At 40.9% G+C, this 22600-nt stretch overlaps 1 protein-coding gene across 1 annotated transcript in view; it reads left to right on the top strand.

Moving 5' to 3' along the window:
• The first annotated feature begins 1577 nt into the window (after positions 1 to 1577).
• Positions 1578 to 22600, top strand: part of LOC123968115 (RNA-binding motif, single-stranded-interacting protein 3-like) — a 139339-nt gene continuing 118316 nt past the window's right edge. The window contains exon 1 of the mRNA XM_046044624.1: positions 1578 to 1736. Coding sequence (XP_045900580.1) covers positions 1692 to 1736 — 45 coding nt within the window. The 5' untranslated portion in view covers positions 1578 to 1691. The remainder of the gene's footprint in view (positions 1737 to 22600) is intronic.

Here is a 22600-nt window from a genome sequence, read left to right as displayed (position 1 = left end):
TGTGCTGTCTCCTGGCCAATTTTTGTAGAAGCAGTTAACTCCTTGTTGGTTCTTTTTTATGTTTTGTTTATGGTGTTCACAGTATTTATATCTACATAATTAACAGTTAATGAGTTTTTTTTCCCCCAAGGTGTTGTGTGCGTTGGTGTGTGTGGCATGTATATGCGCCCGTTATCTGATGATGTTGATGATGATGATGCGGCTAACGCCCCAGCTCTCAGGAAAGCCTCTCCTCTGCCATTCTCGGTTTCTCTTGTTTCCCTCACCTGTTATCTTCCTTTGTGTGTCTCTGTGATCTTGTTCCTCCCCTGTCCCTGTCTATTCTCATCCTCCCCTCTCCTCCCCTCTCCTTCTAGGACTTTCTTTCTCTCCTCAGGTGACAGGGTGATGGATTAAGCCCAAATAAACTCGTTCATCTTTCAATTAGGGCCAGTGTTGAGGAGGTGCCAGCCATTATGAAGCTGTCTGGAAGACTGGGAGCGAGGGAGTGATGGAGGGAGGAAGAAAAAGGGTGAGAGTGAGTTATGCCATTAGTGTGAGAGACAGAGATAGAAAGATGTTTGTAAAAAGAGCTGAGAAAGAAATAAAAAGTATGTGTATGTGTGAGGGAGCACATCCAACTATTAAAACATCACTCCTGCTCCACCATCAGAACAGAACTCCCATGCCTGGCCGACCACCCACGGTCTAGCTCCCCACGTCATCACCAGTCCAGCTTGCGCTTTTACGCAACATTGCCTTTCACTGATTTGATTTTTTCCCCCTCTATTGTTGTCGCTGTTTCTTATGAGTCTGATGAATTTGTTCTGAGCAGCTTAGTCATAGAATTGGAGGGCTGTGGAGATCTGTGTGTGTGTAGAAAGGCCCTCGCATATGCCTGTGGGTGTAAAGGTAAGCATAGATATTTGTCAGCAAATGTGCTTGTTACATACTCACATATTACAGTGTGGGTGCATATCAGTATAGTGTATGAATACATTATGTAGTGTATTCATATACAATAATGTCTGTGTGTGGGCGCGTGAAAGGGAGAAGACAGTGGTGTTTGAGCAGGCTGTTATGACTTAGTACCCTCGCTTTCATTCTCTTCCAGAAACCAATACTGAGTTGTTGGTGCATTTTCATTTTTTTCCCGTTTTACTTCTTCTTCTTCTTGAAGGGAATATTATGTACTGTAGGCACACAGGGACGAGTTCTAATGAATTTGAATGAGCGTCTCAATTTATTTTCCATGTTTTATTTATTTTTTCAGGGTTTGGGGAGTAAATTGAATCGACAGTGGTGATGCGTGCTCTAGTCAGGAGCAATATAGGGACCTGCTGTTCTGATTAAGTTCCTGTTATGGAGCCGTTCATTATTGATTTCATTTCTCCCCACTTCTCCTCCCTCTCACATTCGCATTCGCTCCATATCTCTTTCTTCTCAGCAGGTCTCTCCTTCTTTCTCTGTCCCTCTTACTCTTTTCCTCTTCTTCGCAGTCAACTCTCATTTAAAAGCAGCACGTTATTATTTAAAAAACTCTTCAGTTTTGTTTCAAACCTAATACAGAATTCCTTTTTGCTTCTAATCCCCTCAAGTATTCTGTTTTTGGCAACATTGTAATGTGGAGGCTCGCTTTGTTCTCATTGGAGCAAAGTCCTGAATCATGCGTTCCGCTGTTTCACCCCCCCTGATAAGTGGACTTAGACAATATGCGTTATTTACCAACCAGTCAGATACAGAGCTCAAGCTTTGCGGTGAGTATTATTTGGTGAAACACAAAATCAATTTTCTCTCTGTGCTGTTAAGCAAGTTGTGCCAGATGGAGGACTACTGGCATGTATGTTAAAACAGGAATTTCCACAATACTGTCAAAAAAATATAGATGATCTTTCAGCTTACATGTTTTTGTATTTGCGGCATTTCTGTTGTGTTCACATAACTTATAACAGCATTTTTATGCTTTATACACAGTTTGTGTTTACACTAAGTTGTTATGTGGCTCATTATCAGCTCTTGTTAGACTTGCACTGTTTGCTGTATTTAATTAGTGCCTATGTATTTTTAGGAGTTTAACCAATTGTTCACCTTACCCACTATGATGATGATGATGATGATATTGTCATGTCGAGTCTGAAAATGTTCTGGTGTCACAGCAGGTCCATTTGTGACATTACAGAAAAGACAAAAAAATAAAATAAAGAGACAGAGATGCACAAGACAACATTAAAAGCCCTTTACCGTACATTTGGTCTGGGAATGTTCACTATATTTGATTTTAAAATTGACTGATGCATAAAGCCGGGAGTGCTTCAGTCTAACCCTATTATATTGTGGAATCCTGTATCTCTGTTTTGATGGTAGCAATTTATTTCCCCTGTTCAGGACATGGTTAGGGTCAGAGATGATGTTGTTGACCAGCCTTAATATGTTATAATGGTAGGCTGAGTCATAGAGTTTTTAAAAATTTAAAAATAAATAAATTTAGACTTTAAAGTAGTGAACAAACACTTGTGCCATCTAGTGTTACAACACTGTTGAACAATCATAATCACATAAGTAAAAAACAAAAGAAGAATCTGTCCACTTGCCCCAAAAGACCTAAGGCGGTGGAGAAAATAAACTTGATTTGTTTTGTCCTTTTGCCTCTCCAGGATAACAGATGATCAATCGTTACATCCAAGTATACCCACGTGTATATATAAGGATACCGGCTTGATAGTTTCATTATGAATAACATTAGGAATTTTAAGTCAGATCATGATCCAAATACAATTTCAGTTTTTTTGTGTTACTCTCAAGAGCATTATTATTATTATTATTATTATTACCAACATAAAGTGTTCACTTTATGTTGGTGCAGGCCATGTTGGTGTAATAGGAGGACCGGCAACCAAACTATGCCCATGTCTCTGAGACTGTAGACAGGCATGTTGGAATATTTTTTTTTTTTTAATGGCCTAGATTAGTAACCTCTAACAACTTTGAACGTGTTAACTCAGGAATATTGTCTGGTTAATTTGAATCAAGTCCTGTTTAAACTAAACACAAGGAATCTCAAAGAAGTTCTCCTGCCATTGGAATGCATACTTTTTTTAAAAACTGTTCTAACGCGGGTTTTAGATGCATGTCTTTAAAATCAGGCAAAACTCCAGCTTTGCAGTGTTAGTGTCTTTCTTGAGGGATAATGCACTTGACGTTTGATATACTATCATGTTTGCATGCACACTGGACAGAACCATCCAATTGTTTTGCTTTTCACCATGATAATATCATATATTCACAGCTAACACTTAATGGGCCTGTTCCTCAGGTAGAATGGGCAAACTGTCAACATAGGTCACAAGTACTGATGTGTCTTGCAAGAAACAAGTATGTTCTCAAATAAAACCGCATTCCCTTCAAAGGAGGCTGTATTTAAATCTCTTTTGTGGAGGATTAAGATTTGCGGCTTGAGTACAGTAAAATGCCGGCAGCTGTGCTGAGACTGAGCTGTGGTTAGGAGGCAAACTGAAAACCTCTGTCTGCTGGTGTTATTATGACTAACTTCCTATAACCCGACCTCTCCATGAGTCAAGAGCCACCTCACAGAGAAAGGAATGCAGCGACAGGTTCCATGGAAAAATGAAGACTGAACCTGTTTTTTTTCCGACTGACTGGCTGTTTTGCTTACTGGCTGTGTGGATGGCAGGCTTGATCACAGACTGGTTGGCTATAGCACAATGTCTTGGCTAATATTTTCACTTCCTGTGCTCTTTGCTGACTAGTAACTATGCTGATGTATTTATTTATATAGTTTATTATATGTAGACATTTTTCAGCTAATCTTAAAAGCAAGGTTTCAAATTTAGTTTTGTTTGGCATCCTGGTCTGCCTTTTAAAGGAACTACCCTGTCAAGATTTTGGCCTTCTTAGCCCAAACTGTGAGAGAGTGAGAGGGGCCTGCTAAAACATCTGTGGTCTTGGCTAGGAATTAATGACTACAGATAGACTGGGATTAAACATTACTGGATTCGAGGTCTGGGGTGGGGTGACAGAAAACTTGGCTGAGGCCGGGGGTTGTGAGTTGAGAACAAGGGGTGGGGTGCGGTAGGGGTAAAGATGTGGGTTTGGGAAATTGGGGAATCTAGAGGACTGGAGTTGAAAGTTCTGGATGGGGTGAGAGCAGGACTTAGGGAAATGGGGGGTGAGCAGGGATGGATATGGGAAGGGTGCGGTGAGTGCTGGGAAACTGGGGTTTAAGACGGGGACAAAGGCCGTTGTAGAACTACTTGTATCTGTATTGGGTATTTCTGGCCATGGTAATAAATGAAGTGTTTTATGGACTTCAAAATACCCAGTACAGTGAATTACATTAATGCTAAATCAATATTTTTATAGTGTGGAATTTGATATTAGGGAGACTATAAATTAGGTGGGTAATGTGGCTAAGGAAACAGTCTTGCGTTTCTGTGATGTGGAGATGATGCCTGCTTTATCTGAGGCTGGACCGAATAGAAAGATGGATTACAGATACAGATACAATACAGGAGAATTTGGACTGAGATGGAACATGTGAGACTGGAGTTGGCTTCCCAGCTGGGAAGTTGGTCTGGGGGTTTAGTGGAGGGTTGCTACAAGGGTCATTTGATGCTGTTTTGGCTGTTCCCAGATTCACTAAGGGCTAGGCGTGAAGGAGGTCTCTCTCTCTCTCTCTCTCTCTCTCTCTCTCTCTCCCTCTCTCTCTCTCTCTCTCTCTCTCTCTCTCACACACACACTCACACACACACACACACACACACACACACACACACACATACTTTAATGTGCACAAACTCCTTTCATGCTAAGCCAGTTACACTTTTGGGAAGATGATATTATGGACGATACGGAGCACAAGATGACTCAGCCACAGGAATCCCAGAAAACCCACAGTGGTTGCTTATACTACATAGAGAGAGAGACAGTGAGACAGAGGGAGGCAGAGGAAGTGTGTGTGTGTTAGAGAGAAATATGAAAGCCAAGGAAAAGTAAAGGAGAAAGGGAGTCATGGGAATGTGTCGTTGGAAGTATAAGGGTAATTGTTGTTTCTGGGAATTAAAGTTCTTGACCTTATTTTAGGTTCATTAACAATGTATTAAAATAAGTACCCCCAGTTAGTCACAACCAATAAACAACTTATTCCTAATGCCAATTGACGTTCTGTCAGATCTGTATCGTGTTGACTGAGGCTAATACTGTACTAATGTCTTTCAAAACTGTGCATGTGCTTGAACAAGAATATATTTAACTCGAAAGTGTTCCGTCCAGAGTTGTTTTGAGGTAAAGGCTGAGGGCCAAAAAAAACATTAGCATCAATGAATATTTCATTAGCTATCAGCTGAGAATTGTCCCTGGCTGAGATTTGAGATATGAGATGTTTATTCTAAGTGTGCCTGGTCTTTCTGTTTTTTGAGTTTGTTAATTATTTTATGAACCTTAATTGCAATGTATTTGTAAATACTGTTTATACTTCTCTTTAGGGCTGAACAAATTAGTGCAATTCTCAAAGGGGGTGCAAAATGTGTCAAAAACATTTTAAATTTAATATTGTCACGCTGCAGAAATGTCCTGGCCTAAACATTGTATTCTACGGACTTTAGAAAACAGATTTGTTTGGTACAGATCCTTGCAAAAATCCCACCATAATCATTTAAATAGGTTTTTCAATGAAAATGAGAAAAGTGAGACAAAAATGATCATTCCCTCCAGTATCACAAATCATATCGCAATTGCAAGATCAGTCAAAATAATAATAATTTTTATTTATATTAGATTTATTTTTTACAAATCATTCAACCCTACTTCGCTAGTAGCATGCTGGTGGCATTGCCCTATGGCATAAAGTTGGAGAAGGGGGCAGCTCTTCCACTGCACACAACGTTTAAAGTTTGTTGCAGTGGCTTATGGGTAAAAAAGCCAGTGCCAACATGTGAAAGTTAGCATTACTATGTAATAAAGCAGGGTTTGTGGGAAATGTGGTTATAGTGTTGTGGAATACCAGCAACACCTTCTGAAAAATTCATCTCTAGCAAGTTCATTTTATAACAATACCGCAACTAATTTGAGAATGTTAAATTAAGGTTCAGATATCCAACATGTCACACTGCTGTTTTTTCTCTTTAGCTCTGTGCTGTTATTGGAGCTGACATTGTGTCTCTCCTGGGGTATTTTGTCTTTTGTCCTGCCAAGCTGACATGATGGGATCCAGAAACCGGGCCGGGATCAGCTTGAGGCTGAAGTTCAGTATGCTGTACCTCCTCTGCTACTAAGAAGACACAACTGGAAAGAAGTAAAGGGTCAGACGAGAGGAAGTAGAATCCCATGTTTAGAGTTTTGCTGGCTGCGTGCATAGCCACATATTCAGAATAGTTTTTGATTGTTCACTTGTCTATTCCTCCACTTATCTGTCCTTGAACTCCAAACAAGCACTCTGCTTTGTTGTTTCACAGCTTCACAAGCTAGAGAGGAAAACAGAGATCGACTCAAATTATGAGTGAGCAATTTGTGTAACTGTGGGTAAAAAAACTGTAATTCTTGGTAGAACGCTACAGATTTAATTTAATTGAAAACAGACATCATTCTTAAATGAATGCAAACTAGAATGTATGAAATACCTGGAAAAGTCTAATCATTTATAACAACGCTTTTAATATATATATATGAAATACTTTGAGATATAGTAGACTCAGTAACAGGACTCACACACGCTCTTGTGTCAGTCTGGCTGGCAGTTGAGTACAAAAGTGCTGACTCACCCTTGAGCTCCTGGTATCATGTACCTTCCAAACTTTTGCAGAGTTGCAGTGACCTTGAGCGAAGTGAGCGAGTGAGTGACTGTGGAAAATGAGGAGTAGAAGAGAGAGAGCGAGGGACCCCTCCAACCTGCTTCTCGACAGATAATCCGTCAACCCCCCACCGGTGCCCAGACTCATGGTACATGCGGCATACACACACATATGCTACATACACACACCTCTCACCACGGCTGCCTACTCTTGCAGCACAGCTGAGTGTCTGACAGAACTCCTCTCCTCCTCCTTCTCAACTCCATCCCTCACGCCCAACACACTGCTATCTTTCTCTATCTTTCACTCCCTACCTTCTCTCTCCTATATTACCTTTCATCTATTTTATAACCTTCATCTCTTTCTTGCTGTGCTCTTTCACTCACTCTTTGTTTCTCCTGTTTCTCTCAAATTTATCGTGTGTTTTTTCTTTGCCCAAATCTACAGAGTTAGTTGAGAAGAAAAACAAAAGCTTCATTAGTGAAAAATAAGAACTGTGGAGAACACACACCGGCCTGTAATCTAAATACAAGCTGGGATACTCTTGATTTTATTAGCCCTGTGAAGTGCTGTAGCAAACATGTGATACAAGGCCTGCCTTGAGTGGCTGTTGTTAACAAATCCAAAATTGCAAACTATTGATTAGCTCACTTGCTGTTCATCAGCGCACATGCACATTTTGTGTCACACACACACACACACACACACACACACACACACACACACACACACACACACACACACACACTCTCTCACATTCACATTCATTGCCTGGAGACTTATCCTAACCCTTAAATGAACTAAACCTAAGCATACCCTAACCTTTCACCAAGTCTTCACTCTAAAATTTAATCATGCATGCATTTTGAGTCCCCACAATGTGAATGTGTAAACAACAGATTTATGTCCCCACAACATGAGTAATACCCGCCCACACACACACTGAATCCCCGCTGCTCTCTCATACTCAAATCTACACACATAAAACTACAGCTCCTCCTAAGTCAGTAAGTTACTGGATCGTGCACTCTAGGAACTTTTCTGGTGAATTTCAGTGGTTTATCATGTGCAAGCTGTCCCATGAGAGTTTTCATTTTATGGGGGAAATGGATACAGCTGTTAATTTGTGTGTCTTTTTGTTTTATTTTTTCCTGAGTGGGTAGAGTGCAGAATGAGTCAGTGGGCTGACATTAACTGGCAATCCTGCAAAGTGCGCAAATGCACCACAAAGTCTCAAGATGAGTCACTCCTCACATCAAAGATGATAATTGCACTTACTGACTCAATTACCACACTTGGATTTGAATTATTTCAGAACAAGCTGAAGTGAACAGACACACTCTAGCCACAAAGACTGAGAGACGGAACGGAAATGGGAGCAATGGGTTTGTTGGGAAGGAATGTGAGAGACGGCGGGAGGTGGATTTGGAATACAGAGCGCCGATGCCTCCTCCACCATGTGTAATCATTTACACCATTACTAGTTGTATTGTTTGGTCTTGACGTCTTTACTCCTCTCTCGTCCATCTTACTGCAAGCTTAATTTCCCTGCTATGTGACGGTTAGATTTATAGACGTGTCCCCCCCACTGAGACACCACAGGACGTGCAGCAGCACAGATGTGATGAAGCACTGTCCAGAATCCAAGAACTACAGTCAAGTTCCCAATCTGTGCCAAGAGCCACGTGAATGTGGGCGGGGTGGCGAGGTTGTGTTGGTGAAAGCGGCTGAAACTTCTAGAGATGCTGTGACTAAATTAAATTTAACATCTGTGGTGGGAGATGTCCAGTTGGTGATGATCATCGTCTGGATGGGGAAGAGGGGGGTGAGGTTTGAGGCGTTATGGATTGGATAATGCATCTTCACACTGTGTTTGAGTTGAGTGGTGGTAATGTCAAAATTTAAAGGAATAGTTCACTGACAAACTGTAGTCATTGTCTTGCCATTTATGACTCGTATCAGGCAAAACACCCGTGAGGTTTGTAATGTAACACTAAACAAGTTTTCAGTTCATTATCCACCAGGAAGCTGAAGTAGACTATATTCTTTTCAAAAATGGTCACAAAATTACTCTAAAAAGCTTGTTCAGCTCTGGAAATGATTATTGGTTGAATTTTTAAAGTTGGACCCATGCCCAAATGACATGACATTTACTGTACAATCCCAGCTATCTTTCAAATGACACTCATGTGACTAGGAGCGCTACAGTTACGGCATTTGATAATTAAATATTATCTTTTATATTAATTTCAGTGGAATGTCACCGCAATGATATAATCATATTGTGTTATCATGTTACAAAATGTTGCTGTTCATCTGTTCATTTGAAACAGTTCATTGCATTGAACATCAATGTGATTATTATGTGATTTTGCTTACATACATGCCAGTATGTGATCTATAAAGATATTCTACTTCATAATATTAGTATGGCTGACCTTGACGGCTCTCAGATGCACGGTTTAGAAAGTTGATGGAGTACTATATCAAGCACAGTAATCACCAATGTGAAACAAATGAAATCACATAACAATTATCAATTTGTTTTACCCAGTCCTTTACAGTAATTAATTGTATTCCTACCAATAGTAAAATGAGAAATGTATAAAAATGTACTCAAAGCATCTCGCGCTAAGGCAAATGTAAGGCTGTACTCATAAAGTGACTTCTGAATTCATCAGATGTCTGAAAAAACAAAAGCCATAGCTGCTGCTTAATGAAGCATTTCATTTCCATCATTGTTTCTACACCCCCACAGGATTTCAATGTATCTTTTTACTTGATGTATGTGAAGTGCAGCAGAGCACTGTATCCACATAATTTTAGATAGAGGGCTCTGAAGCAGTGCCTCAGTGTTCAGAATGGGCCGGTAATGAGAGTCATTGTCTTTCTGCACAGAAATAACTGATGTGTCTGTGTATGTATGCACGTGTGTGCGCGTGTTAATGCTTCGTGTGTGGAACAAAGATAATTGAATGTAAGTGGTGCCTATCAACTATGGTCGTATTTCTCTGAGGTATTAAAACCTACAGAGATTTGAAAACTCATTTAGCCATGCCACTTCAAAGAAAAGAAAATATTACGTAAAAAAACTATGTTGGAAGTACACCCCTCCTCCTCTTCGTCCACCCCCTCTGCTGTGACGGTGTGAAGTGCACAAAAGACCTGGCGTGTGGAAAATGAATTAGGGCTGCCATTTCACTGTATTTTCATGCACTGTAATTGTGTATGTGTGTGCATGCATACATACGAGTGTGCATACATGCACTTTTGTGTATTTGTGTGTGTGTGTGCTTGTGCTAGCATGCGTCTTTGTCCGAGCTTAAGTGCATGTTTGTATTCATGCTAATTAGTGTGTCCACTGAAAAAACAGGAAGCTGTTCCCAGACTGAGAAGATGAAAGGCATTAGAGCTGTGTCCAGTATTTCCTCCCTGGTGTGTTATACTGCAGCTCTATGGGCTTTCACAATGAGATCTCAGGCAAAGGCAGAAAGAAGCAGAGAAAAAGAACGACTGTTAACAGAGTTTCATAAGCTCCATTTCACAGCAGCATCAGAGTGAAAGATAATTGCAGCCAGGCTGGGAAGGTTCCAACGTAGAGCGTTGTGGATGGCGTGGAGTCAGGTTATTTGCAATTAGCTGCAGTACAGCATTTTCACCTGATGTAGCTCAACTTACACTGCTGCACAAACAGAAAGCATATGACCTGCTTCCAAACTTTTACTGTAGTTTAAAGCTGAAAATGAACACAGGGTCTCACAAACATATGCTTTAGATTAAACCAATAGGAAAAATAAAATAAAATGAATGCAATAAATAGTTCAAATATATACAGTATACAACATAAACGTGTGTGTGTGAGCTCATATCAAGGCCAGCAAATGTAATGAGTTGCCAGACTTGAGCCAGTGTTAATATACTGAAAAGAAAGGAATGATTCACGGATTTAATTACACTGAACTGAGGTAAATATTGTCCTAACATTGTTTTTCAGAACGCACATAGTTTGGATGTCGAATGCTAATGTAAATATATAGTTTTCCTGATCCTGCTTTAATAGAAATTTAAATGTGATCTAAATCCCCCCCCCACACCCCGGACTGATTTTATAGTTATACTTATACTATATAAAAGTTTGTAGAAGAATTATAACATAGCATATTTGCCTAAAGAACTTTTATAATTAAAGAGGAAGGGAACGTATTTTTTCACGCTAACGTGACAGAAGTGGCTGAAGGGGACAACTCTCCAAGTCTAATTAAACAAAGAACCTATTCATAATATGCCATGAAATATTTATTATGTGTCCCAGATACACATTCTCCAAATTTCACCTCACATTATTGCTTGAGAAAGGCACGGCTAAAGACTTTCCTTATTATACCTGTCTGCCCTCGCAGCACAAATCAGTCTGAAGTCTGATCCCCTTTTTTCTTTCTTTTTTGGGTGTTTCTGTCCGGTCTTTTCAAAAATGTTTAAGTTTACGTGTTGATTCCTCTGATTGTTAATGATCAAAATGGTTGCCACTTTTTGAAACAAGGCTCCTGTGCTCAGATTTGTGGGTGTCAAATTGTCAGTCAAAGGATTGGGCCTTGGACCAATAAGACTCTGGGGAACTGTCATAAAATAGATTATTTTCCAAAACATTTCCTGCCGTAATCAGTAATTGCTGACTCAGTATGGAGTCCTGCATGATACCGGACTGTAAGTGGGATGTCATCTTCTTGTTGAATATTAAAACTGGGCGATTAAACGCCACAGCAGGACAAGGACAGTATAACTTAATGGCTCCTTTTTTACTGCAGTTGTTAGGTCCTTGCTTCAGCCTACGGTGAGCAATATCTTTATATTAAGCAGCAGGGACCGCGGTAAAATATTGTTTTCACAGATTTTTCTTTTAAAGTTAACAAGGGCAATGCGTGACATATTCTGTGTTAACAAGGGAGATGCTGTCTCCCCACTCAAATTGCCCCGTTCCTGTTAAAAGCCACCAGGGTATGAAGCAGAAGCCGTCGCTGTGAGGAATGAAGGCCATTGAGTTAAGCTTGTTGAGTTTAATGGAGCAGGAAGGCTACAGTAGAAGTAATGGCTGAGGGTGAGCTTAGCTACATGCCTGTCAGGTACCACAGGGAGCGGAGGGGAGGGGAAGGTTATATCCTGCAAGATACTGCTGTCTCTTTTACCACTAGCACCCTTTTTCTGTACTCTCATTGTTTTGGCTTTGTTCCACGCTATATTTAGTTTTTGTACTATTGCAACTAGGAGACACATATCTGTAATATTTCTGCAGAACAAGGATTTTTTCACAACATAGCAGAGCAGCGAATTACTGTATCATAGCTGATTGTCACTTTTGGTGGTTGCCTTTATGCATAGAAAGGGTCAGCCCATTAATACCCATCATTACTTGTTGATGTGAAGGCCTTAAATGGTTGCTCAGTTAGCTAATGAAGAGCAGACTGGAGAAAAAGAAGTACCCAACGATGATGTTGCCTTAAGACACCAGTGGTTTATGTCTGTGTGATGGTGATGTGGGGCAGGTGTTGCACTTGTTAATGGTTGGTTTTATGTCCCATATAGTTTGTCCTAGAGTTTTAGCAGCAAGTCTACTGATTGTAGCGCAGGCCTGACTGTGTAGGCATAATGAGTTGCATATTAAAGTAGATATTACTCCCCCGTGTTCCCCTTTTTACTTTTCCCCTCTCCTCTCCTCTCCTCTCCTCTCCTTTCCTCTCCTCTCCTCTCCTCTCCTCTCTGCCAGATGGCTGCTCCTTAATCAAACTCTCATACCTCAGAGAGGTAAACACATTACGCTGCCCTGATTACACTGACTTGGCGAAGCGTACCACGTGAATGTGTGTGTGTGGGCTTTGCATGTGTGTGACAGCAAGTGCCGATGTATTTGTGTTTATGGAAGATGTAGATGGGGGGGGGGGGAATGCTATTAAAAGTCAGTGCAGTGGGTTATGCTCTTGTGCATCCTCACAGCCTTATTAAGAGCTGATCCATCTAGGAGGGACACTCACTCGAACACACTCACACATATTCACACACAACATGGGTGCAGAAATGGCCGCTCAGCATATACGTACAGAATACTAATCAATCATGTTCTTAATCTTTCATTCTCGGACAGTTAACAATCCCCTCGGCCCACTGTAGCTATGGAAACACTTGCTGCCGCAGGCCCTTCATATGGCCGCACTGTTCTGTTCTACACTGTGGTATACTATAGTTATCCCTGCCAAGTACTGAGGCAGGCAGACTGCTGTCATACATTGCTGCAAAAGCCATAAAGGCTCCTGTCATACAATCCAGCAGATCTATAAGCCCCCTGGGCTTGATGTCACACAGTAATGTATGTCTAGCTGTGAAAACACTGACTTTGAGGCGAGCCATGTAACTTGCCTTGGCAGGGGGAACAAAGTGGGGCTGCAGCGCTGATAGTCTGGGAACCCGATAGTATTAGAGGCAAACAGAACGTTTTTCACAGGACTTGGCTGACCGAGTGCCTAGTGACTGCGGTGTGGCTCCACACTTCTTGAGCTCTGGAAATTCTGAGGGGAGAAAGTGGGAATGTTACATGCTGTTGATTTATAGTAACAGTCGTACACTGAGCAAACTTAAGTTGATTTAGTTTTATTGACCTCAGTCTTTTAGGGCAGGGTGTATATTCAAAAGAGAGGGGAAAGTGATTTAGGTGCTGAGTGCAGCGAATTCTAATGTAAAAGTTTTGGAAAACCTTCAGCACAGTACAATGCTACAGCTGAATGTAGACTGAATGCAGAATGTAGACCTCAACAGTTTCCCTATGTTTACATATATATAACCTTTATTTACAGTTTTTCACAATTGCTAAAACACTAAACCCCATTCTCTGAACCCAATGCTCAATGGCCTAAACCCATTTGTCAAATCAGTTACTCTTTTGGCAAAACCTTAAACAGGTTCATGCGGCAAAAGTTAAACACAACTACAACCCAGCTGTCATCTCTTACACACAGCAACTCATAATTCTGAACACTTTCTAATGATGTGATCAAACCAAAATGTGGTTAAGTCCCTGGCCAGCAATGTGACAGGTTCTCTACTGTCATTGTACCCTGGGGCCATATAACACTGGGTGGTTGTAGGATTTTTGTGTTTGAGCATGAGCAGCGGGATCATCAGCCAGCAGTACATCCTGTCTATGGGACAATGTCAGCTTTCACTGTGGTGTCCTACTAAGCACGTGGTTCAACGTCAACCAGCAACCAGTGATTCATGAATGTTTACCTTTAGCCTACAGCCCTTATTTCAATCCAACAGAAGATTTTTTCTCTGCCTGATAGTGGAAGGTCTATGACCGAACCTCATTTACTACGGAAAATCTCTTATGGGCAATGGAATTGGCCTGTGGTAAGACATGTGTGGAGTGTTGTTACAGTCAGGCTGCATCCAGCACTTCCAAGGGCTTTCCTTCTTTGCTTGGCAAGGGACAAGGTGGCATGTGATGTGGAGGAAGTCTCTTACTGTATTGACTTTGATTTTGCAGTTGAACAACACTTCTGAGTGTGCCAAACTTTGACATATATAGGCATCGTAAGTTGTTTTGGATAAAAGTGTCAGCTAAATGTAAAAGGCACACCAAGTTCAGTATTTACTTGTGGTCTTTCTAGAGTTAGCCAGGCCTGGAATCTGTTCAGATGAACAGCAGTATTACAGTTTCTCGATTGTTTACACACATTTTCTGAAATAATGCCTCATATTCTCAGAACTCTACATACAAATCAAAAAACACACAATGGGCAAACCCCCTCAATTCTCCTGCAAAATGAAACTTTACATTCAAAACAATGTTATTTCTTCTCAAAAATGGTATTTTGTTTTCAAATGACACACAAACCATCATATGAATAGACATTTATAAGAACCAGTTGAACACTGATGTGCTCAATGTAAAACACTATGATGAATGGAAAACACTTCTTCTCCATTCATCATAATGACTTAGGCCTTTTTTTTTGTTCAGTGTTACACTTACAACAGTACATACATAAGTGTGTTGTAAAATATTTGAGAATATTGTTTTTATACTCAGAACACACAAATACACAGTAACAAATATATTTTATTTGTCCCACAAAAACAATGTACACAGTGTACATCCCATTCCCAACCAACACAAAGTTGCACATACAAAACAGAATAATTTACTGTACACAGTTACAGTAAAAAAAAAACAAATAAAAACAAACTATGCTGCATCCTCTCTTCTGTTGCGGTCTGGCCACAGAACCTCATCCACATCACAAGCAATGTTTTCCCTGGCCAAGCAGCGGGGGAAATATCACCTAGCATGGCGATTCCAGCCATGAAAAGCATCAGCTGCTGTATCTCCACATGCATCCTCCATAGCTTTGAGAAGAAAGGCAGAAAAAAATTCCTCAATAGGATTGAAGAATGGAGAATATGGAGGGAGATAAACAACTAAAAAGCGTGGGTGGGCAGTGAACCAGTTACGAACCAGAACAGCCCTGTGGAAACTTATGTTGTCCCAAATGACAACGTACCTGTGCTGCTCTGGACCATCTACCTGATCTGGTGGAATGAGTGTTGTGTAGGGTGTCCAGGAATGTGATCAGATGGGCGGTGTTGTAGGGGCCAAGGGTAGCATGGTGATGGATGATGCCGTGGTGGGTAATCTCTGCACACATTGTGAGGTTCCCTCCGCGATGGCCAGGGACTTCAACAATGGCACGCTGGCCGATGACATTCCTTCCCCTCTTTTGTCTTTTTGTGAGGTTGAACCCAACCTCATCAGTGAAGATGAACTGGTGCTCCACTGCAGCCACCTCTAGCTCAAGGCCTCTCTGAAACACACATGACAATATCAGAAATAGACATGGAGTGGTCACTATTGTGAAGCACAATCATTATGATTACAATATTGAAATATGTATCATTTACTGTATACAGTGTTGAGTGTATGCATCAATTGTGGGACTCACTTGCACATAGTTATATCACAATTCTTTGACTCTTTCTGAATTGCGTTCAAATGGCACCCTGTAGACCTGCTTCATTCTGAGAGGATTTCTGCGCAAGACACGGTCCAGTGTTGATAAGCTTACCCTATCAATATTTTGAAATATGTAATTGTTTTCTATTATTTCTTTGTATTTGCTGTAATGTTATGGCGTTGTTTTCTAGGACCATGTTTACGATTTCAGTTTCCTGTTCAGGAGACATAAGACGTTCCCGACCACCTTGTGTTGGTAATCTTTCAGTTCTGCCAAACAAATAGTAAAATACTGTAAATACAAAGTAGGTATACATTTCCTAAATACTTGAAACATACTTTACAGTATTTTTACAGTCCTACAGAACAGTCCACAGGCAATACTGTACTACTGTACTCATTGAGTACTGTATTGATATGCAGTACTGCAATTTGCTAGTGAGAGTAGATTTCTTACCTATTCTCATTTCGGAAAGTCCGGATGATGGATGCTACAGTGTACCTGCTCAGATATGGCTGTACTCTTTGCTGAGCCTCCCTCACTGTTAGACCATGGTTGACCACATGATCAACCAAAGTGGCTCGGATCTCAGAGATTACGGTCCTCGTCCTCGTCCTCGTCCTCTGGCTCTGCCTCTGTTTCCAATGTTGGCATCCATTGCTCCATTGAAGAACTCACCTGTTGCACTTTTATGCTAAAGCTCTGATTGCTAATTGGAAAACTGTGTGACGGGTGTTTGCCCTTGTGATGAGTCAGTGTGCATATTTGAAGGGCAGTGTGTTCCTTGTGAAAACAAGATATTTTCTGCATGAAACTTGTGCCAAAAGCAGAGAATTGTGTGTAGTGTTTTGAAAAAAGTGTGTTTTAGAACTGCAATTTGAGTGTAAAGCAGGAATTGTGCTTGTCGTTTAGCAGAATTGGTTCAGGGGGTTGGTGAATGAGTTACATGTTGTGGTCATTGTGTCTCAAGTACCAGAATTTGTGTGTAAACAATTGAGAAAAACTGTAATAAAAGCAGTTTACTCCGAGCTCCTCTCTCGAGCAAACGGCGTAGTTGTCAGAGCATAATCCAGTCTGACCACGGGTGTTTATTTGCCCAAAAGCTGGAGCGCTGCTCCCTGCTCCTCTAACCCACGTTCAGCAGCTCTCAGCTGGCGTGCAGATTTTCAATCACCCACTCAGCCTGGCCCTCTCCACACAACGCTCTGAAGCTGTCAGTGACGTACAGACAATCTCAACATTGTTAGGCTATCGCGACTCAGCCTCATGCGAATTTCTCGCCCCCTTGGCATTGCTTCGCGCCGCCCGAAAGGAAATCGTGGCTCTACGCATCTTTGCATTGGCTATGTATGTAAACTCACCACCCCGAACACTCGCTTTTGGTCTGAAAGCACCATTAGGCTCTCTATTCTGGATTTCCTTCTGATGTCCTCCAGCTGCTCTGCCTCAAGTCAGTGATTTACGGACTTTCCTGATGGATACCTTTACGTGTTGCCAAAGTACTAACCACTAACTGCTGCTAACTCTAGCTGCTTTAAGGTAGTTTGCTCAGTTAGCCGTTCAGCTTGTGGCCCTATAACAGAATCTGCCCGGACTTTGAGCTCGGAGAACCGTGTTTACACCGCTAGCACAAGAGCTTTGGATCGCAGGGAGTTTTCATTTTGACTTTAATATTGCTTGCAACTTGCATTATCATTTTTACTGAAATAACGCATACAAATGTGGAAACTTATAATGCTATTGTGGAATTACACTTTCATTTTCAAGTTTACAATTATAATTTTAATATAGTCCAACTGCTGCGACGTAATGTTCAATGTGACACACACACCAGCGACCCACACAGCTTTCTCTTCTTTAAGTTAAAACGTTTCAACATTCCTCAGGATGTAAAGACAGATAAGCGGTATGAAAACCTTCCAGCTGTGCTGTTGTTGCTGCAGCGGTCTGTGTGACGGTGGGAGCAGAGGGCTCTGTGAGCGGGCGACTGGCCGGCCTCACAGGCTTCCCCCGCAGCCACTTGCGGAGCTCCTCAACTCCGGAAATATTCAAGCACATTTTTGTTCCGCCATCACTTCTCATAAAACTGTCAATATTCGAAATCTACACAGTTGATTTCTCACCTCAAAACTTCTCGGAAGTGGATTTAGTGATGAAATTCCACATGAAAACTGTAAAATATAAAACTTTATGTTGTTGGCCTCTGTCTGGTGCATGCTGATGCAGTAGTGACGATTCTCTCTGACCAGTCAGCAGTCTGTCGTGTTTTCACGTTACATTTTAGTATCTCTCAGCTCGCTTGAAACCTCGACGGAGGTGAGGTGATACGATAAAAAGTACGTGGAAGCAGGTACAACATTTCTACAATGGAAAACCAAACAAAGGCGAGTCGAGCCAAAGGGCCTCAGCTCAGACTAGCTTGGTTTGAGGGCGTGCTTGACCCTGCTAGCCGCTTGGCAAGCTTTATGACGCGTTTTCATTGTGACGTCACAGTGAAGGAAGTGAAGGGCTGGACTACAAACAAGCTGTTTTCAAGTGGTTCACAGCAGAGCTTTCTGTGGGAGATGGGATCTCCCTTTGGGCTGGACTTTGGGCTTTTTCACTTTGCAAACTTGTTACATGCACAAAAAAGAGATATAACTCAATAAAGGACCTCCTCTCCTTTATTGAGTTCAAGGATAATGTCAGATGTTTATTGGTCTAGGGTAGAATACACTATTATACTATATATATTATTAATATTGAATATGTGTGGAGGTGGGGGTGAAGTAGGTGGGTCCATTAGACCCACAAGAGGAAGATACACATGTATTTTTTTTATTTGCTTGAAATTATCACTAAACCTGAGTTAATTTGAACTTTACTGGAATCCGTGTCTCATTTAAAAGAATATGGTACTATTTACATTGAAAGGACAATAGTTCACATAGGTTGAGTGTGAGAGTGAGGGCTCATAGGCCTCTGGCCCGGTCTGAAGGGGTTTCTCCTTCACTATACATGGAATAAAACATGTTAAAATAAAATATTGTTATCCGTTGGTCTCTGTGTACCTTATGTATATACCAAAGGACAAAAAGAGTCTACAGCCATGCCAACAGAATTCAGAAGAACCCCCAGCTCAGCAACATTTTTCCATCACATACTGAAAGCCTCAGGCCCCATCCACACTACTCCGTTATTGTTTACAAAGGAGAATTAAAACGAATACGATCTCCATTCTCACCAGCGTTTCGGCTGCGTTTTGGAGTTGATCTCCGTCTACATTACAACGACTGAAAACGCACAGCTAGGACCCGTTCAGGTGCACTGGGCATGCGCGTGCCAGTGTAAACATGAAGCACATGGTCTGTTCCGTAGTTACAGAAGATTTGGCGAAAGAATAAATAATTTTTTTTTGTTGCATGGATCAATAAAGAGCTGGGACTGTTACTGAATGTAACAGGAGTGTGGCTTCAGAAAACAGACTGGGAGTCGCTGCAAAGTAAACGGCGACATGCACAGTACAAGTGTAGGCAGATGAGTGTTATTTGCATGGTACAGAATATTTTAATAAAATATGATCTCAAAAACCCGGTCAGCAGCATTGTGTTTCTGCTTTGCAAGACCCAGTCAGAGAGCCGAGCCGTGAGCGGCTGCATCATCGTTTCTAAAGTCCTCCGTTTGGCCCTGTAAACGCCCTCCGGAGTTTTGAAACGCAAAACGGGGTCGGCAGCGTTTCCAAACTTCTCCGTTTTAGGTCTTTGTTTTCATCGTTGTAGTCTGGACGGGCGGTGCAAACTTAGCAAAAGGTCTCCGTTTTAATTCGAAAACGCAGTAGCGTGGATGGGGCCTCAGTGCTGCTACACCACAAGCAGGGATATAGAGAAAATGACTGATCCTCAAGTCTGCTAAGAAAGAGTAACAGAGCTAAAGCCACCTCAGTTATTTGGTTTCAATCCCTCACACCCATTTAGTAACATGAGTCATTGTACAAAGTGTGTGACAACTGCTAAAATTATTAGGTGAAGTTTAGGTGATAGGACAAACCTGCCTCAGCAGAAGGATGTCCATTTTCTGACCCTGTCATAAATATTACTTGCTGACAATGAATAAATAATATAATTTTCGTGAGACCTAAAGTTATTCTGCTTCCTGGTAGTTAAAATATTGTTTGGAGGTTATCAGCTCTCTCTTGATGATGAACCCTAACCCTAAAACAGAAAGTGAAATCAAGAGAGAGTAGGCTACCCAAGGTCATTTCTAAAGAGACGATTTCCTAAATGCATAGGGGTCCATTGAGAAGGTCATCTGACTCCAGTTTTAGGTATAAACTAATAAACAACAGGTTGTGACAGAGGCAGGGCTACCCAAAGGCCTACAAGTTTTTCAGGGAGGTCCGGTGATTTGACCTACATGTCAATTTTGAGAACTCTCTTTTAGACACTCAAGGAACTTTAACTTTCTTTTTGTCTCTGCAATCTGAATGAGTGCAGGATCATATTTTTCTACATCAAAGGTCACATGCTTTGTTTCTGTTGTCCTTACAGTTTTGCACAATTGCTAAGACACATTTTTTGAAATCCATTTTGTCGAAACTTTAAACACAAAACCAAATCTTTAAACTACATTCACAAAATCAAACAATCGCCTCAAAACCATGTGATCTGTGCTCAAAATCAAACAATGCTTTCAAAACATAAACACAGCCAGTCAAACACTACAGAGCGTTCTTTAGACACTAGCCTACTTTAAAAAATTTAGAACAGTGTCCAGGGCATGTAGTTACAGAAAATGTTTTTTTGCATATAGGAAACACATTTTCCAATTTAAAAACGTATAATCACAATTTAGTACAATAAATATATAGTATACTGTAAGTACTGCAAGTAATACAATATTGAATATCTGTATATTCAGCACTTGCATAAAAATACAATACTGTAAGCCCAAAGAACAAAAAAACAAAACAAAATCACATTACACTCAAAAATATTGTGCAGCCGCAAAATCAAAGTCAATGAGAGGATCATTCCACCTCAGCATCCTTTCTTTGTGTTGGGTCCGGCCAAAGGACTTCATCCACATCACGCATGCAACCGTGTCCCTTGCCAAGCACAGGAGGAAAACTCTAGGGTGTGCTGGATGCAGCCTTACTGTAACAACAATCCACACCTATCACCACAGGCCAATTTCTTTGCCTGTAAGAGATGTCCCCTAGTAAATGGGTTTCTGTCACAGACCTTCTACCACCAGGCAGAGAAAAAATCCTTTATTGGATTGAAGTAAGGGCTGTATGGTTGAAGGTAATCATTTATGAATCACTGGTTGCTGGTTGATGTTGAACCACTTGCTTAGCGGGACACCACAGTGAAAACTAACATTGTCCCATAGACAGGATATGCTGCCGGCTGATAATCCTGCTGCTCACGCTCAAACACAAATGTTCAGTGTTATATGGCCCCAAGGTTGAATGACAGTAGAGAACCTGTCCCTTACTTATAGCTTGGTCAAATGGTGACATTGCCACTACGCTGGCCAGGGACTTGACCGCATATTAGTTTGATCACATCATTAGAAACAAGTGTACAGAATTATGAGTTGTTGTGTATAAAAGATGACAGCTGTGTTGCAGTTGTGTTTAACTTTTGCCTCATGTATTTACCATTTTGCAACACAAGTGCATCACAGTGCAAAATGTGTTTTAGTTAGTGAGAATGTATTTAGTTTTGCAAAAAGAGTGGATGAGATTTGCAAAAAGTGTCTTAATTACCTGAATTTGTTTAAGGTTTTGCCAAAAGAGTGACTGATTTGACAAATGGAATTATGCCTCTGAGCATTGGGTTCAGACAATGGGGTTTAGTGTTTTAGCAATTGTGAAAAACTGTAATATAAAATATGTGAAATACCCATCAGAATATTTTTGCATTTGTTTTTCTCAATAATCAATGAGAAGCTAGAACATTGTATTTGTGCTTTAACATTTTTTTTCTGTTAAAGGATTGTTTGTTTAGGTCCATATCTGGCACAAAACTGCACAACAGAAAGACCTATAATTGTATAATAATAGCATATAATCGTGTTTAAATTTTAGTGTGAGAGTTATAATAAAGTAGTTTAACGTTTGAAGTGGCAGCAGCTTGACCCTTCCCTAGTGGCTTTAAGGATAAAACTGTACTGCCTCCATCTGGTGTCCATAGCAGTGTAGTGCCCTACTGGAATTGGAGGGAAATGTATGCCTCGTGAATGTGTGAAAGTGTTTTTCTAGTTCTGCTTCTTTTTACAGGTCTAAATAGTACAGTAATTTACAAAAACCATGAAGTTAAAGTCACCCTAAATATTTTATCAGATTTAATACATACAGTGAGGAAAATACGTATTTGAACACCCTGCTATTTTGCAAGTTCTCCCACTTAGAAATCATGGAGGGGTCTGAAATTGTCATCTAGGTGCATGTCCACTGTGAGAGACGTAATCTAAAAAAAAAAAAAAAAATAATAAAAAAATCCAGAAATCACAATGTATGATTTTTTAACTATTTATTTGTATGATACAGCTGCAAATAAGTATTTGAACACCTGAGAAAATCAATGTTAATATTTGGTACAGTAGCCTTTGTTTGCAATTACAGAGGTCAAACGTTTCCTGTAGTTTTTCACCAGGTTTGCGCACACTGCAGGAGGGATTTTGGCCCACTCCTCCACACAGATCTTCTCTAGATCAGTCAGGTTTCTGGGCCGTCGCTGAGAAACACGGAGTTTGAGCTCCCTCCAAAGATTCTCTATTGGGTTTAGGTCTGGAGACTGGCTAGGCCACGGCAGAACCTTGATATGCTTC

Source organism: Micropterus dolomieu, linkage group LG03, assembly GCF_021292245.1.
Source record: "Micropterus dolomieu isolate WLL.071019.BEF.003 ecotype Adirondacks linkage group LG03, ASM2129224v1, whole genome shotgun sequence".
In the NCBI taxonomy this organism is placed as follows: Eukaryota; Metazoa; Chordata; class Actinopteri; order Centrarchiformes; family Centrarchidae; genus Micropterus; species Micropterus dolomieu.
The sequence above is the reverse complement of the archived record's forward strand: the minus strand, read 5'-3'. Positions and strand labels throughout refer to the sequence as shown.